Genomic DNA, 19,526 nt, shown 5'->3' on the forward strand with positions numbered 1-19,526 from the left:
GAAAATATATATGTACATAAAATTTATGAAAATGAGCCTTCTGGAAACAATCTCTAAAGTTCAATGAATCTTCTAAAAACCAAGAATGAATTAAGGCTAATTTTATGCTTATGATAAGTGTGCATGCTGAGCAGCTGTTCTGAATTGGCTTGAAAATGGGGACTGCCTTTCTGTGCCTCCCTTTTTCTAGTTCATAGAACATTCTAGGTAACGGTTTTATACCACCAGATAGACTCCATCTCAGTACACCTTCAGAAACACTGAAATTCAAACTTCCAACTGTAACTTTCTGCTGTCTTCAATAAAGCTATTAATATAATTGTTCTTTGCAAATGGTACTAAAGAAGATAAGAATAGGGAGTAGAAATGGAAATTCTGAATAGTCACACAGGTGGGGAATAGATGAATTAGTGCAGAGATGAGGCCCCAGAGACTGTTAGCAGTTTGTGTGAATCAATCTCCCTTTGAACCATAGTTATCGATGCTTAAATGGAACATGCCCAGGACATAAGTTTCAGTGGGCCTCATGGGTATTCCTTAGTGGCTATGAAGCATTTGCTGTATCTGGAACTTTGGGACTGTTTTCTGGAAGAAGCCTTGGATGGGATTATGTTAGCATAGAGGATGATGAGTTGAGATGATCCCAATGTTCATTTCATGGTTTGTGAATGTTTCTGAAGACCATGAGTTCCCCTTCCCTCCCTGTTCCAATTCCTCCCCCCTGAGTTATGAAGCACTTATCACTTAAAACACTTTAGTAATAAACATAGTAGAAAGTAAGCATCCTTCTTAAATAATATAAATAATAATAAATACCATTTATTGCACACTTTCACAGTGGATCTTTTGGTGTTGAGCATTTTATGTAGTTGTCTCATGTCACTTGTCTGACTATCCAGGATGTCACATTTTAGAGATAAGGAAACTGAGGCTGAAAGGCAAGGGAACCTGTGCCAAGTCCCTCATCCTGTGAATTTAGAGGCCAAGTATGCCCCCTAATGCATGATGGTCTGACTCTAAAGCCATATTCTTTTTTTAAAATAAAATTTTATTGAAGTGTATCATTCATATATCAACATACGTAAACAGTGTATAATTTGTGAATTTATAAAACATGCATATCATCACACAAGGCTCCAATACACCTAGTCACCACCTTGCATTGTTGTGAAATATTTGTTACAAACTATGAAAAGGCATTGCCAAAATATTACTAATTATAGCCCATATCTTACATTTGCTGTATTTTCCCCCCAACCCACCAAATTATTAACACCCTGTATTAGTATTATATATTTGTTTTCATTCAGGAGAAAATGTTCTCATGTTTGTCCTGTTAACTACAGTCCATTATCCACCACTGGATTCCCTATGTTATACAGTCCCATGATTTGTACAGTCCATTCAAAGTGTACACTCAGTGGCTCTCATTTTCATCACAGAGTTGTGCTGTCATCACCTTAGTCAAATTTTAGAATGTTTTCATTACTCCAAAAAGAAAAATCCCATACCCTTTCATACACCCTTATTATTGTCCCTTAGTATTGAAATATCTTCTTGCCATTGCTGTAGAATGCTACTGTTAACTATCAGCCATAAGTTACATTAGTTATAATTTTCCCATGTATCACTATATTCTTAGCACTTTGTAAAAGAAGAGCATTTTTACCTGTTTACTATTATCCACGATCTTCATTTACCATCGAAAGCCCTGTGCTATATTCCCTAGATTATTCTCTAGTTTGCTTTCAACTGACATTTACACGGACTACCCCTTTCAGCCACAATCACATTTATAAATAAGCGGCGTTTGTTATACTCATTATAATGTGTTACTCTCAACTCTGTTTATTTCCACAATTTTACAATTAACCATTAAGTATCAGATCCCATTCTCATCCCACCTTCTATTTTGTAGTAACTTATACTTTAGAGTTTATCTCTGTGAATTTACTCATAGTATTTAGTTCAGATTAGTGAGCCCTTTCAGTATTTGTCCTTTTGTGTCTGGCTTATTTCATTCAACATAATATCCTCTATGTTTGTTCATGTTGTCATATGCATCTCGATTTCATTTCTTCTTACAGCTAAATAGTATGCCATTATGTATATATACCACATTTTGTTCATACATCCATAAGTTGATGAACACTTGGGCTGGGTCCATATTTTAGCAATTGTGAACAATGCTGCTCTGAACATCAGTGTGCAAATGTCAGTTCTTGTCCTTGTTTTCAGTTCTTCTGAGTATGTTCCTAGTAATGGGATTGCTGGATCATACAGCAGTTCTAAATTCAGCTTCTTTGAGGTACTGCCAAACTGTCTTCCACAGAAGTTGCAGCATTGTACATTCCCACCAACAATGAAGGAGTGTTCCTGATTCTCCACATCCTTTCCAACACTTGTGATTTTCTCTTTTTTAAATAATGTTCATTATTTAAGGTGTAAAATGGTATCTCATTATAGTTTTGGTCTGCATTTCCCTATCAGCCAGTGATATTGAGCATTTTTTCATATGCTTATTGACCATTTGTATTTTCTCTTTGGAGAAAAGTCTATTGAAGTCTTTTGTCTGTTTTTAAAATTGGGTTGCTTGTCTTTTTATCATTGAATTGTATTGTATCTTTATAAAACATGGATATCAAACCTTTATTGGATATGTGGTTTTGAAATATTTTCTCCATTGAGTAGGCAGCATTTTTACTTCCTTGAAATTCTTTTGAAGAACAAAAGTGTTTAATTTTGGGGACGTACCATTTATTTTTCTCTTTTGTTGTTCATTCTTTAGGTGTAAGGTTTAAGAAACTACCACATATCAAAGGATCTTGAAGATGTTTTTCTACATTTTCTTTTAGAATTTTTATGGTTCTAGCTTTTGTATTTAGGTTCTTGATCCATTTCGAGTTAATTTTTGAGTAAGGTGTGAGATAGGGGTCCTCTTCCTTTCTATTAGCTATGGCTATCCAGTTCTCCCAGCACCATTTGTTGAATAGACTAGTCTGGCCCAGCTGGGGGGGTTTGATAGCATTGTCAGAAATCACTTGACTGTAGATGTGAGGGCCTATTTCTGAGTTCTCAATTTGATTTCATTGGTCAGTCTGTCTATCTTTATGCCACTACTGTAGTGTTTTTGCCATTGTATATAAATAATAAGCTTTAAAGTCTATAAGTGAAAGTTTTCCAACTTCATTCTTCTTTTTAAAGATAGTTTTGGCTATTCTGGGTCCCTTACCCTTCCAAATAAATTTGACAATTTTCTCTTCCATTTCTGCAAAAAATGTTGGAATTTGCATTGGAAGTATGTTGACTCTATAAATCAGTTGGGAAGAATTGACATTTTAATGATATTTAGTCTTCCAGTCTATGAACACAGAATGTCCTTCCATTTATTTGTCGTCTTTGTTCTGTTTTGTTTTGTTTTTGTTTGTTTGTTTCTTTTTAGCAATATTTTGTAGTTTTCTGAATAGAGGCCCTTTTATGTGCTTGCTTAAGTTTATTCCTAAATATTTGAATTTTACACGCTCTTATAAAATGGTATTCTTTTCTCTGATTTCCTCCTCAGACTGTTCATCAATAACATGTAGAAACACTAAGGATTTTTGCTTATTAATCTTGTATCCCACCACTTTGCTGAACTTGTTTATTATAGCAGCTTTGTTGTGGATTTTTCAGGATTTTCTAGATATAGGATCATATCATCAGTGAATAGTGAAAGTTTTACTTCTTCCTTTCCTATTTGGGTATCTTTTCTTTATCTAGCCTAATTGCTCTAGCTAGAATTTCTAGCACAATATTGAGTAACAGTGGTGGTACTGGGCATCCTTGTCTTGCTCCTGTCGTAATGGGAAAGGTTTCAGTCTTTCACCATTGAGTACAATGGTAGCTGTGGGTTTTTCATACATGCACTTTATTATGTCGAGAAAGCCTCCTTCTATTCCTATCTTTTGGAGTGTTTTTATCAATAAAAGATGCTGTGTTTTGTTAGATTTCTTTTCTGCATCAATTGACAGGATCATATGATTTTTTCTCTTCAAATTATTAATATGGTTTGTTTTACTAATTGATTTTCTCATGTTGAAAAAGTCTTGGAAATCTTGGATAAAACACACTTGATTGTGGTATATAAATTCATCTAATGTGCTTTTGGATTTTTTTGCAAGTATTTTGTTGAGGAGTTTTGCATTTGTATTCATTAGAGATACTGATCTGTAATTTTCTTTTCTTGTGGTATCTTTATCAGGTTCCAGTACTAGGGTGATGTTGGCTTCATAGAATGAGGTTACTCACATTCCTTACTGTTCAATTATTTGGAAGAGCTTGAGCAAGATTGGTATTAGATTGTCTTTGAATGATGGGTAGAATTCACCTGTGAAGGTTCCTGTTCTGGGCTTTTTATTGGGAGGTTTTTGGTGACTGTTTCAATCTCTTGTGATTAGTTTGTTGAAGTCTTCTATTTCTTCTAGGGTAAAGACACAGTCTTAATCAGAGCACTGGATGGATATTACATACTGGTGTTCCTAGGAGAAACTGGGAGATTCTTAATTTTTAGGCATTTTTATATTAGCAGATAGCATAAGTTAAGCTCAGTTTGAAGCTGCCTAGATTGTGCATCAGTGGAAGAAACAGCAGGAGATGGAAGAACTGAGGCAGAACCCAGGTTCGAGAACACCAAGACATTTAAGCATAAACTGGCGTTCAGTGGAACATTTGGGAAAGTAATTGATCTCTTCTGAGCCTTGGTTTTCCTTTCTGTAAAATGGGGACAATTCTATACATGCTATATCTTATTCTTGAATTTGCTGTGAGAATCCAATGAGATGTTATAAAGTGTTCTTTGTATAGATAACTGTTAGACGACATGACTTATAGAATGTTTTCTTTTAGATTTCATATATTCTTTGGGTCACTAAATGAATTGTTTTCCCTTGTGTTCTCCTGTGCCCTAGACCCTGCAAGAGTTAGAAAGTAAAGCTTTGTGTCTTTCCGTCACAGAGATGGAGTCCTGGTGGGGGATGCTGAACGTGGGGATAGTAAGTAGAAGCATGCTGTGGGAATTCAGGGCAGAGGAAGTTCACTCTGAAAGTGCATTGCCCAGAGAATGCCTTAAGACGTGCATGGCTTAGTGAATTAATTAGATTTCAAAGGATGTATTACCCAAATAGTGCAAGAATAGTTCATTTTGTTGAAAGTTTCCTTTGCATTTAAGTAGAAAATGATTTAAAAACCTAGCGTTACCAGATGCCCTTTTAAAAATGTTACTTAGGGACTGTCATGAGATGGGGAACTATTATCATTGAGGAAGGAATTTTGCCTGCTCTTGAAGAGGATGGAGGCATTTTATGCCACCCGTATTTTCGCCAATAGTGTTCATCCTACCAATCCTTCCTCAGAATATAGACCTCTAAGGAGGTAATTCCTTTCTGAAATGTCTAGGTAAGCAGTATACATCAGTCTAAGCTTGGTTAGCAATCTATTTTTTTATCCTTAATTGAACAGCAGAGAACACTAAATAATTCAGGATTAAAAAAATAAAAACAGGTCAGAACTGTTTGTGAATAAAAAATAGCATTGAGGGTTACAGGTATTCAAATGAAATTAAAAGAGGTATCAGTCTTGCTTTGGGAAATAAGGTTGACCTACCAACTCTTTCAGAAAGTCTATCCCTCCCATTCCAGTGATTAGTTAATAAAATTATTCCTGACATTGGCTGGCCAAGGTGCTCAGGCAGTTACATATTTAGAGACAGAGAACCCATTGTCCAAAGACCTCTGAAGAGTCTTTGCAAACACAGAAGGGATTTAGAACAATTTGCATAAATCTCCCTGTGGATAGCGACATGGCTCCAGTGTTGGGGTGGTTCCAGGAACCCCACCTTGGCTGTATCATGAGGTGACACTGTGCTTGGTGAGAATTCAGCCTCATGACGGTTTTTGCCAGCAGGATTGGGTGATGTCGCTGAATAAGCCCACTGTTTGGTTCCACATAAGGACTCTTTTGTGTTGGCCGGGGGCAGCCATGTTCAAGTTTGTCTTGCTTTTTCCCCAATGATGTTTTTGGACTTTGAGGCCTGGAGAATTATGCACAACACCTATTCTAAGCTAATCTGTCAAATTTTGCTGTTGGACGGTAACCACAGCCCCTTGTGTTTCTAGAAGGTGGAGAATAATAGTCATACATTTGGAGACTTTTGATTTATTGAAATAAAAGTTGGGGGAGGGAGAAGGCAGGGCATCTTGGCATGTCCAGGTATACATGCCTGTTTGTGGTGGGACCATGGGAAGTAATTCCCTTTGGTTTGTTAGTATGATTTATCTGGTTCCCTGAATTCTGTAAGAAATATATTTTCTTGCAAACACAAAGAATACCACAAAGTGGTACTTTAATATTTAATATTCCCCTATGAAAGAGCACCTGTTTCAACTTTATTTTTTCTTCATTTTTTTTTTTAATGGTATACTAGATATTAGGAGCCTTAACTACAGCTTTCTTGCACAGAATGTTATCATTCTCAAAGCCGCATAAGGAGTCTAATTTAAAATCCAGGGAGTAAGTTTATGCACTAGGGAAATTTGGTGCTTTAAGTACAAAAATGAAATCCACTAATTTCTAACCTGGAGTTTATTTTCTTTCAGTCTGCAAGTTTGATTTCTCAGCTTTGTTCTAATAATATAAACATTTTTTATGTTTATTTATAGGTGGCTTTAACCAAGAGAGCAGATCCAGCTGAGCTTAGAACAATATTTTTAAAGGTCAGTATAAAGGAATCTATTTTGTTTCTTGTTTGATTTGTGTTCTGTAACTTTTATAGATTATTTTCAAAAAGCTCTTTACTTCATTGTTGTATTTTTTTTTTAAATCCCAAAAACTATCTTTAAGACATAAGAAAGAGATCTTTTACAATTATATACATACGTTTTAAAAAGTAAGAAATTTGTCAGTGATTTGTTTGGGCTGGAAATATGATTTAAATTTTAATTTCTTTTGTTTCTCATGTTGTCTGGTATTGGAAAGGAGCTTCTTGGGGATTTAGTCTTGTGGCCCATTTACCTTTCCAGGATTGACCTGTGCAGTTTGATAATACTTTTTTTTCCTAAGGCATTTAAAGCTCTCTGCAAACATCTCAGTAATCCTTCATTCAGCCAGAAGACCTATCCTCATCTCTTCTTGGTAGAAGTCTATTGTCATTAATCATCATCATCATCATTTTGTGACATCTGGGGTACCCTGTGAGGTGACACCTCAATATCAATAGTAGCAGATACTAGACCATAAGGAACACCACACATGTTTATTTCCTTTTTCTTTCTTAGCCTCTTACACTGAAAAGACTCACATTTTTAAAGGAGGTCCCGGAGATCAAATCCAGGACCTTGTACTTGGGAAGCAGGCGCTCAACCACTGAGCTACATATGCTCCCTGAAAAGACTCACTTTTACTTACTTGGTGTGATATTGGGCAATGAATAATACTACAATAAAAGTAGTATTCACTTTCTTTGTTTGTTTTTTTAGGAGGTACTGGGCATCGAACCCAGGACCTTATACATGGGAAGCATGTGCTCAACCACTGAGCTACATTTTCTCCCTGAAAAGACTCACTTTTACTTACTTGGTGTGATATTGGGCAATGAATAATACTACAATACATGTCTACTTTGGATCCAAATGCCAAAGCACCTATATGTTATTCATCTGGAATCATAGTACTTGAAAAAGAAAAGGTTAGTTTGTAAGGATAACAAAAAATAAATGTGAACCTGTAGACTTTCTATGTAAGTGGGTCAGAAGGTGGGGGGTGAAATCGTTGGGACCTCCTAGGTGAGCATTCTCCATCCCTCTGGTGGTTGGGCTCCGTGGTTTTTGAGTGAGAGTTTTATCGGATTTGGAGCCTGAGGGAATGATGTGGGGGAACCAGACCTGAACACACAGCGATCAGCAGTTCTTGGAAGGGATTGCGGATCTGGCAGAGGCTCTGATGATCTCACCAGGCCTGGATAGAGTGGTACCATACAAATCCACCCTGGCTGGGCATGCTGAGGCTCCGCTGTTTACCACCCTCCACAGACGGTGTTGCAATGAGGGGAAGAATGGGCACTGGGGTGCCGTGGGCTGTGCCAGGCTCCATTGTGGCTGGGTTTTTCAGTTCAGGGTGAATCAGCAGTATGCACTCTGTAAATTTTGTCTCCTTTACTGTGATTTTAAATAACTTTCCTGACTTGAATTTCTTCCTAATAAAAACCCCATGTGAAATAGCTCAACCTTCTCTTTACTAAACTAGTTAGAGGGAGGAGTATTTTGTAGCTGGGAGAGGAGCTCCTTAGTGCCCTTTGCAGCAGCTCTGCTGGTAGCAGGGGCGTTGGGCCCACGCTGGAGATCAGAGAGAGCCCGTGGAACGGAGGCGGATAAATAAGAAAAGGGAGCCTGCAGACAGAAATGGGCACAGTAGTGGCTCTTTATTTTATTTTGGGGAGAAGAGTTAAAATCAATTTTACCTTTATTTTTTTAATCTTGCCTACTGTATTAAGTCATATTAGGTGTTGGGGATATGAAGTAGCATATACCATAGCTCCTGCCCTTATACACCTCTCTTCCTCCTCTCTCTGTCTTTGTGTAAGTGTAAGTGGAGGAAAAAAAACTGAAATATGGTCAAATAACTATTATAGTATTAATTAGCAGGAAAGTAATATAGGACTAATTAAATCTTCCTAGAGCGTGCCATTTAAGTTATAGAAAGGTAATAATGTTTGAGGTGGGCTTCAAGCCCAGTGGATTTTTATCAAGTGGAGAACATAGAAGAAGGTTTTAGGGTGGAGGGAAGATGATTCCAGGCAAAAGAAACAGCATGTGCTAAAGCAGAGAGCGTGGTAAGAGTGACGAGTGTGGAGGGAGTAGCCTCTAGCCTGGGGTACCCCAGGACATAGAGTCTTGGGCTGACTTGGAGTAAAACCTCCCAGCCTAATGCATTTGAATTTCATTATTTAGGCTGTTAACACAAGAAGATTGTGATAATTGGCTGGTGATGTTTTGTCTAGATATGGAAGTGGAAGTCTAAGTAGTCAATTTTTTTTAAAAAGATTTATTTATTTGTTTTCCCCCTTCCCCTCCTCCCGCCCTGCTGCTTTTGCTGTCTGTGTTGTCTTCTCTTCTCATTTTCTCTCCTCTAGGATTCACTGGGATTTGATCCTGAGGACCTCTGATGTGGAGAGAGCTTTCCTGTCAGTTGCACCACCTCAGTTCCTGGTTTCTGCTGTGCTTCACTTTGGCTCTCCCCTTGTCTCTCTTTTGATGCATCATCATCTTGCTGAGTGACTCACTTGGTGCAGGGCACTGGCTTACCATGTGGGCACTCACTCACTGCGCAGGCACGCTTTCTCTTCTTCACCAGGAGGCCCCAGGGGTAGAACCCAGGTCTTCCCATATGGTAGACGGAAGCTCTATCACTTGAGCCACATCCGCTTCCCTAAGTAGTCAATTTTGTTTCTAATCTAAGTGTTGACAGGCATTTTTTGTCTGCCTAATACTTCTGTGATGCTTTGTGTTAATTTAAACAGGTATGTTTTGTGTACTTAAAATTTAAATAAAATACCATGAAACCCTGCAGTGAGTGGGATGTGCGAATGAAGTATAAGCAGAACTGAGTCTTAATGAAAGTAAGATTTTATATGAGAACAGATTTACAGGCATGCGGCAGGTCAAGAATCTGTCAGCATATATGAAAGGTGTGCACGTGTCATTAAAGCAAATGCCACAGGAAATGGAAGGAAAAAGTCTTCTCCATGGTGGGAGCAGTCAGTGAAGGCTCTGTAGAGAAAGAACTTGAGCTTCGAGGGTTAGATGGAGATGGAGATGCACTGAGGAAGAAGAGGGTGGTCGTGAGACATTCGGGGAAGAGGTCTACATGCCAGGGAAGGCATGGAGACCCGCTTGGAAGTCAACAGCCTCTCCAAGTTGAAGGATTCTCTTTCCTTCTTCAAACATTTATTTAAATACAACTCTGTGCCGAGGATTCTGCCAAATACAACAGGGTATTAGAAAGGTAATTAGGTATTTGGCATTTCTGCTAAACAACAGGAAGCCGTTGATGGTTTTCTGAGTAATACAGTGGCAGGGAGGAGGGTTTGAGATTAGATTGGCACAGCAAGGCAGTGAGTTAGGCAGCCTTGGTGTAATCCTGCGGAAGTTGAGTTAGGTTGTGGAAGCAGGAGTGGAAAATGAACACTTTAGACATTTGTAGGAATATTTGAAAATGATATTGTAGAATGGATGAGAGAGAGTGGAAGTAATTATGACTACCAGGTCTATACTCTTTGGGTGTATAAATTTATATATTTATTTATAAGTAGTTTCCCTCCCTCCCATCTGTCTCCATATATCTCTGTATATGTGTATATATACCCTTTTTTCTTAACAGGAGAAAAATACTGTTTTATATCTAATTTTTTTCTCTTAACCTAATATATTACAAATAACTTTTGCTATAATGGAATGTATTTCTTTAATATTTTAAATTTTGCATTCTATTCTTGTGTATGGCTCTCTTACCATGATTTGTTTAACCAGACCTTATTATTAGAGGTTTACTTGTCTCCTCTATTTTTCTATCATAACAACACTAATGAATAGTCTTGTACCTACATTTTTTGCATATACCCAGCATTATTTTCTTAGGATAAATTCCTAGAAATGACATTGTTGGGCTAAAGGGTAGTTTAACAATATCTTAATACTTTTGATTCCTCTTGGCAGACAGCCTTTCATGAAGTCGTATCAATATACATTGTTGGTGGGAGTATGAGGGTGTATATTTTCCCACATTATGTCATCACTTAGATTATTATTAAAATAAACAATAACCTGCAGCAACAACAAAACTTTGTGCTACTTGGTAGTTGAAAAATTATACCCTATTTTAAATTTGCATTTGTTTGATCAATAGCAATGTACTGAATTAAATTTGTGATTCTTAATTACATTTGTGGAACTTAGTTACATTTTTAACTTTTCTAATTCCATTTTATAGTCATTTTCAAACAAACAGATAATAAAAAACGTAGTACAGTCAACATCCACTTAAACACCACCTAATTTAAATGGATATTCATCATGGTAATTTCATATTATATATATATGCGTATTTATTGATTTTCAGTCAGTTTTATTGATACATATTCATTAAGCATACAATCCAACTCTAGTATACAGTTGTTGATATTTGTTATAATCACAGAGTTGTGATTCATCACTTCAGTCAAAGTAGTCTTTTCATTACTCCAATAGTAATAAAAATAATGATAATAAAATAGACAGACAAAATCTCTACCCCTTAATTATCACCTCTCAATCTTTCTATCCTTGCCCTGCTGTACCTAGCTGCTATCCTATTTCCATCTCTCTAATTTATTTGTGTTTATATTTTCTATTGATGGAGTCAAGCAATATATAGTAACTTTTGTCTAGTTTCTTTCACTTAGTTTATTTCTGTTTTTTTCCCCTTAATGGAAAATTAATATATTACTATACACTGCTGTCCATAGTTTGCTTTGGTTGTATTTTTGCCTGATATAAACATCTTATGGCATTAACATATACTTGTTCTGTTTCAAAGGAAAACGGTCTTATATATGCAATATTACCCATACTCATGTTTCACTTGTGAATTCGCTATGCTGTACAGTCCCATGGTACTTTTTTAGCTTTCCTTCTAGTAATGTACATGACCTTAGACTTTCCCTTTGACCACTATTATACCCATATATTAGCACTGCTAGTTATAAACATTATGACGTGCTTTCATCATTTCTATTCATTTCTAAAGATTCACGAAAAACCTTTTTACCAGTTCTGCACAAATTAAACCTCAACTTTCCAGTCTCTAACCTCATTCTATTTTCTGGTGCCATATATTCTAGTTACTAATTCAAGAGTTTACATAATATATTTAGTTCATAATAGTGCAGTCATACAGTATTTGAAAATTTGTCTCTAGCTTCCTTCACAAAACATAATGTCCTCCAGGTTCATCTACATTGTCATATGGTTCACAACTTCATTTCTTCTTGCCACTACATAATATTCCGTTGTGTGTACTCCACAATTTGTTTATTCATTCATCCATTGACAGACCCCTAGGTTGCTTCCAACTTTTGGTTATCATGAATAATACCTGTATGAACATCGATGTGCAGATATCTGTTGTTGGTTTTTTTTAATTCATTTTTTTAAAATATTACATTTAAAAAATATGAGGTCCCCATTCACCCCCACTGCCCCCACAGATATCTGTTTGTGTCACTGCTCTCAGTTCCTCTTGGTGGCGGTATTGCCGGGTCATGTGGTAAATATTGTATTCAGATTCCTTAGGAACTGCCAAACAGTTCTCCACAGTGGCTGTACCAGTCTACATTCCCACCAACAGTGAATAAACTTTCCTATCTCTCCACATCATCTCCAACACTTGTATAATAGTTTATTGTCATTTTAATAGTCACCATTCTGATAAGTATGAAATATATCTCATTCCCTAGTCACAGTGATGTTGAACATTTTTTCATGCATTTTAAAAAATTTGGACAAATGTCTATTTAAGTCTTTTGAGCATTTGTCTTTTTATTGTTGAGTTATAGCATCTCTTTATATATCATGGGTAGAAAACTCTTATTGGTTATGTAATTTCCAAATATTTTCTCCCATTGAGTTGGCAGTCTTTTCACCCTTTTGACAAAGCAAGAGCAACAACAACAACAAAAAATGGGAAGTCCTCAAAATTAAATACTTTTGTACCTCAAAGGACTTTGTCAAAAGGGTGAAGAGGCATTTGACTTGCTGTCTTTTTTTGGGATAAACCATTTATTATTGAATTATAAAGTACATGAATCATAAATGTACAACTCCATGAGTCTTCACAAAGTGAATATACCCATGATACCAGCCCTGGAAACCTTCTGTTGCCTTTTGTAGTTAGTACCCACCTGGTCTTAAAGTGACTGACCTCATTACCTTGCATTAGTTTTGTCTGTTTTTCAGCTTATTGAAGTTGAATCATATAGTATGTACTCTTGTGTTCGTTCTTTCACTTCCATTTTATGTATAAGGTTGGTCCATGTTGTACATAGTCATGGTTGGTTTACTCTTATTGCTGTATGGTATTTTGTTGTATGGTTGGACCACAATCCATTCACTGTGCACTTGGTTGAGAGGTGATTATTTTTAGTTTTTTGGTTTTTTTTTTTTGCCATTACAGGTAATGCTGATGTGGACAGTTCAGCATATTTTATGGTGACTTTATATATGTGTGTGTATACATATACATACATACATATTTCTTTTGGGATATACATATGAATAAAAATGCTGGGTCTATAGTTATGTGTATGTGTTTGTTCAGTTTTAGTAGATATTGGTTTACCAGTTTAGTGTGAGAATTGCATTTGCTCCACTTTTTGCAAACACATTATTTTCTTTTTCGTTATCTAGTGGATGAGTAGTGGTGCTGCATTGTTGTCTTATTTTTTTCAATGGCATTTTTTTGGGGGGGGCAGCAATTTGACAGTGATTCTAAAGGTCATTTGGGAAAAGGTCATAAAGTTCAAAAGGTGATCATGGCTAAGAGAAGAAGAAAAGCTCATTTTCTTAACTTTTTGTGCATTTGATAGATTTTTATTGAACATGTTTCACTATCTGCCAGGCACCAGTCTAGGAGGATACAGCAGTGAACAGGACAGAAAAAACAACAGCAACAAAAAGCCCTGCCCTGATGGCACTTACTCTCCAGTTGTAGCAGTTAAGGTGTACATAATTTTGCAGGAATACACAGATATAGTTAAAAAAATAGCCCTGGAATATTTCCTATTGTGGTGGTGACATAAACCGTTGATCATCTTAGCATTCTCCGATGGATCTTGGAGGCAACCTAAAATGTGTCTTGGCTTCAGCAAGCCATTGCCACCCAATCAGAATGGGTATTGGAGATGGAGCCCACCTGCCATGCTGCCTCTTCCTGATGAGCATGTGATAACTTTGATAACTTAGTCTGTGGCATGTGATAACTTAGTCTGTGGCATCCTGAATACTGGGAAGTGAGATTTGATTTGCATTTGTGGGACAACCAAGTGATTATGTGAAGGAAAAAATTAGAGCTGGAGAAGTAAAGTACTTAAAGTAAAAAAAGAATCCACTTAATAAGCTAAGAGAAAATGTAGCTGAATATTGAGTCTTGAGATGAAGAAGGACTAGTTTCTTAGCTTAGAAGTAATGGAAAAAACCACAAAGAAGGAAAAAATGCACAGTTTCAATTATATAGAAACAGAAAACTGGAAAAATATTTGCAACAAATGTGATAGACAGAGGAAACAGGAGGAAAGGGCATGTTCACACACTGTTGGTAGGAATATAAATTGGTACAATCGTTTCTGGAGAGCAGCGTGATAATAAGTATCAAGAGCCTTAAAGTTCCTGTCCTTTGACTCAAAATTTTCTGTTCCAGGAGTCTAACCTTCAAAAATTGCCAGGAATTTGGACAAACGTTACATAGAAAGCTGGTTACCTCAACTTTATTTATAATGCTCCATACTGGAAATAATCTAAATGTCTAACCGTAGGGGAAGCGTTAAAATGTGTTTTTAAATTAGTTATTCATTCCTAGAAGCAAACATAAGTATAGTTCTAAATCAGAGGATTGCTGAAATTAGCATTGACATTTTCTTTACATTTCAGGTTTATTTTGCCACATTTGAAAAAAATGAAAATATGACTCTTTCTTCTCTGTTTCCCACTAACTGAATTAAATGCTACCTGAGGAATAGGGGCGGGGGGTGGAGAGGGAGCACTGGGCCATATTTGAACCTTTCTCTTGCACTGTGTTAAAAAATGTAAAACCTTTATAAAGTGCTTGTTGTGTGTAGGGCATTGTGCTAAGTATATGCCATGGTTATCTCATTTATTTCTAGTACAGGCCTCCTGATGCAGGTAATGTTGTTATCCCCATTTTACAGATGAGGAAACAGAGGCCCAGAAAGCCTGAGTGACTTACCTGATGTTATACAGCTTGCTGGTAAGAGGCAGAGGCTGGCCCAGCTCAGGTCTGAGGGACTCCAGAGCTAATTGTGGAGTAGCTAAGCAAGGCATATACTGTATTGACATTAGAATTAGAAACATTTAACATAACAATTGACTGTTTAAACAGGTTTAATCAGGCTTTACTCACGGGTTGCAGATGGAGGGGAGAAGCTGGCACCGCCTCACTTCAGGAGCTCCTCCCTCCCCCAGGACTTTGACCTCCAGGGTGGTTCTGTCACCCAACTAGCCACACGTCCTCATCCCACCCTGCGCCCCACCCCTCCCAAAGCTTAGTCTGTCAGTCTTTCCTGTATCCTTGATCCCTTGAAGCAGAAGGGGGCAAAAGAATTAGGTAGCTTCTGTCCGTGACTTTATAACTAATTCCATGTAATAAAAACGCTATGTGTCCTTGCTAAAGAGCAAATTATATTATAGTTTGTTTTTCCAGATCTGCGTAGACCAGGGCTTCTCCACTTGGGCACGACTGACATTCGGGCTGATAATACTTTGCTGTGGGCGCTGTCCTTTGCCTCGCTGGACGTTGGCAGCGCCCCTGGCCTCTGTGCACTGGGCGCAAGTAGCACCTCCCCCTGCTCAACTGCTGACAGCCAAAATGGTCTTCAGACATTGCCACTTGTCCCAAGAAGGGGGACTGCCCCTAATTGAGAACCACTGTATAAACATAAGACTTGACAAAACTAACGTTTCTGTTTTTCCTTAGAAGCGATGGGAAATAACTGCCATTGTGAAGACTATATTATCATAACTGACATTTTATCCTTTCAGTATTTTCAGCTTCTCATGTTAATCACATAGTTATATACTTTAAAGAATCAAATATATAACTTTTTTTTTTTAAACAGTATGCAAGCATTGAAAAGAATGGTGAATTTTTCATGTCTCCCAATGACTTCGTTACGCGATACTTAAACATTTCTGGAGAAGGCCAGCCTAATCCAAAGACTGTGGAACTTTTAAGTGGTGTAGTGGATCAGACCAAAGATGGGTATGTTTATTTTAAATTATATTATTTAGCTTTTTTTCCCTAAACATCTTTGTTTCTTTAATGACTAGCAAGTCACTGTATAATTTCCCGTCTTTTAATAGCATTTTCTCTGTAAATATTAATTATTTTAGAAATGATATCCTTAACATTTCCTTCAGTGGTCATTTCACAATTGGGAATTCCAGATGTATATTTCTTGACTAGTTTAAAGAATGGTTAGCTTCACAGAACAGTTGTAATTGAGGAGGCAGGGTAAAGATATATAGGAGTGTTTATGTTGCTATTTTTCAAGGCAGCAGTAAAAATTATGAGTAAATATAAAACATAGCTTTGTGAATTTAACTTTTCTATAATCTTTCCCTCTGCTTAAATAACCTTTAAAACCTCAGTATGATTAAATGATATGAATCTAGCAGATAGAATAAGTTGATGATTCCAAACCCTCAGAAAGGTACTTTGCAAAAGCTGAAGGGGAGACTGACCATATAGCATTAAATGGGATATTCTGCAAAATGCCTTTGGATTTTTTACTTCTTCTGGGGTGGGGGGGTGGGGAGTTTTTCATAAGCCATGTAAGATTGCAGCTGAATCTCACTGTAAAGGCAGAATTTTGGACTCTAAACTCTTGTTAATGTGAACAACAATGTCCTTTGAAAACCAAAGCATAGTCTACTAGAACCTGCATTCTTTATGTATATTATAGTAGACCTAGCTTTCTATTCTCACTGCTTGCCAGCACCTCCTTCGAGAGATTGCATTCCCCAGTCCCCTATCAGCCTTTAGTGGGGATCTCCAGCTCTGAGCTTCTTCCATTTCTTGTGATCTTCATATGTCTGATTTTCCTACATGCAGTGTTATGAGATGTAACCAAAATAAATTTCCTGATGCACAGCAAAGGCTCTCAGTTTTCACTGGCACTTCCCTTACTTATTCATCTGTTGATATCGGGCATATGCGAGTCTTTCTTCCAAACACACTCCAAAGAACAATTCCTGAGACACCAGGGTTTCAGAGAGAGAAAGAGTTTGTTTGTACAAGCAAAGAAGGTCACTGCCTCCTGGAACTGCATTAATTTTGATATTTTGTAACATCAGGATGCTAATGAATTGTGAGGAGTGGAGCTGACACAGATTTCTTCATAAATAAACATTGAGGGGCTAAACAGGATGGGGGTGGGGCCAAACCTGGGTGAGTTCACAAACAAAGGTACAATCATTTAGCAGTCAAGGCATCAAAGGTCAGCTTTGATATTCCCATGGATATTAGACAGAGGAAGGTGAAGTGGTTACCCTTTCAATAGAAATGTTCATTTGCAAAGGTAAGATCCATCTGGAATAATCATAATTGCAAGGAGAAGTGACCACATACAAGGGTAAGATCCATTTGGAATAATCATATTTGGAGGTTTTTAGTTAGAAATGGTCATAAGCAAAGGGTGAGGATCGTTCAGCCAGTTTCAGTAATTTCTGATATCAACTTTGGCTATTTTATGATTTACTGGAAGTACAAAGACATTTATGTAATGATTGCATGATCATAATTATTTGTTCATTCTTAACCCTTGGTTACGCTGTTATCCCATCTTGCATGGAAATAACGCCTATAAAATGAAGAACTTGAAGATTGGGAATGAATGGGGAGGAAATTGGCAAATAGGCTTCCTCCAATTTGCTGGGGGATTGCTGGATTGTGACTTCTCCCTTTGTTCCAGTGGAAGAAGAAGGTTCAGTTTTGTTTTGCTTTTTTACTTTTATCTTTGTTTTCTACCCGCCTCACAGGTGGGATTCTTTGCTTGGTAGGGGAATATGCATGAGCAGGCCTTACTTCCATTCCATTGCCTCTGTGATGGTGCAGAGAGGAGCTGAGGCATATTTCACAATAGTCTGTTGAACAGAAGCTAAGCAGAACATAGATTTATTCTAGCCAACACTTTTCTCAGAGAAACTGGGTTGCTTCCATACTCCATTGTACTCTGTTCAGAGAAAGTGTGGCCAAGCTCATAGGCAAGAAGAATTCTCTGGCTAAACCTTTGAGATTATTATTTTTTTCTAGCTTGATAATTTGAAATGTTTTTAAACTGTAGGGAAGCTGAAAGAATAATGCAGTGAATATATACTCATCACCTAGATTGGCTAATTGTTAACATTTTGCTACCTTTGTGCTCTCTTTACCCACATACAAACATAGGAACACAAATAATTACCTTTTCCTAGGTTGGACCATTTAAATATAAATTGCAGACATCGTGATTCTTCAGCATTTATCTACTAAGAAAATTAACATTCTTCATCAGTGTGGTGGTTTCAAGTACCCCAGAAAATATGTTCTAATCTAATCCATTTCTGTGGGTTTAAACCCATTGTAAATAGGATCTTTTGATGAGGCTACTTCAGTTAAGTTGTGACCCACCTAATTCAGGATGGGTCTTAATCCTTTCACTGGAGTACTTTTCAAAGAAATGAATACAGAGAGAGCCACAAAAACAAGAAGCTGAAATCAGTGAATCCCGGGAGAGAAGGTAGAGATCAGCAGATGCTGCCATTTGTCCTGCCATTTGGTAGAGGAGCCAGGGATCTCCAGCAGCCAGTCTTTGGGAGGAAAGCATTGACTTGATGTTACCTTGATTTGGATATTTTTCTTAGCCTCAAAACTATAAGCTAATAAATTGCCATTGTTTAAGCCAACCCATTTCATGGTATCTGCTTTAAGCAACCTAGGAAACTAAAAGAGTCATTTATCTTCTAATAATAAGAGCATTCTCCGATGTGATCACCAAACCATTATTATACTTAGGAAAATTAGCAATCATGCCAAACATCATCTCATATCCAGCCCATAATCAAGTAAAGCAGATCTCCTCATCCACCATCTACTCCTAATGGCTCATTGTTGTTGTTTTTTTAAATTTTTTTTCATTAAATTTTTTTTTTTCCAAATCAGGATCTAGTCAAGGTTCTTATATTGCATTTAATTGTTAAGTCTTTTAATCTGAAACAGACCTTTGCCTTCTATTATTTTTCATGACTTTGACTTTTCAAATCCCAGACCAGTTATTTTATTTGTTGAAGGTCCCACATTCTGGACTTGCCTGATTGTTTCCTCATGATTGGAATCAGGTTTCATTTTTGGATGGAAATTTGGAGATATCCTTTACCACCGATTTCATATCCTCAGGAAGCATGTTGTCCCAACATTCATAATAAGTTTGATCTCTTGGTTAAGGTGGTATCTTTGAGATATTTCTATTTGTAAGGGTATCATTTTTTGCTTTATAATTTATAGAGAATCTGTGGATATCTTGTTTTCCAGCAACTTTTCACCCAGTGATTTTAGCATCCATGACAATCCTTTCCTAAAACAGTTATGCTGTTACATGAAAAATTGGTGATTTCTCTAATTCTAACATTTCCCCTTACATTTATTGGCTAGCATTCTTCAGGAGATAAAGGCTTTTATTCTACCATCTC

At 37.0% G+C, this 19,526-nt stretch overlaps 1 protein-coding gene across 2 annotated transcripts in view; it reads left to right on the forward strand.

Moving 5' to 3' along the window:
* The window catches only part of SLC25A13 (solute carrier family 25 member 13), a 185,142-nt gene that overhangs the window by 22,849 nt on the left and 142,767 nt on the right, over positions 1–19,526 (forward strand). For both annotated transcript variants that reach the window (XM_004470737.4, XM_071215167.1), the window contains exons 2-3: positions 6,696–6,749; positions 15,917–16,059. In XM_004470737.4, coding sequence (XP_004470794.1) covers positions 6,696–6,749; positions 15,917–16,059 — 197 coding nt within the window. The remainder of the gene's footprint in view (positions 1–6,695; positions 6,750–15,916; positions 16,060–19,526) is intronic.

Source organism: Dasypus novemcinctus, chromosome 5 (genome assembly GCF_030445035.2).
Source record: "Dasypus novemcinctus isolate mDasNov1 chromosome 5, mDasNov1.1.hap2, whole genome shotgun sequence".
NCBI lineage: Eukaryota > Metazoa > Chordata > Mammalia > Cingulata > Dasypodidae > Dasypus > Dasypus novemcinctus.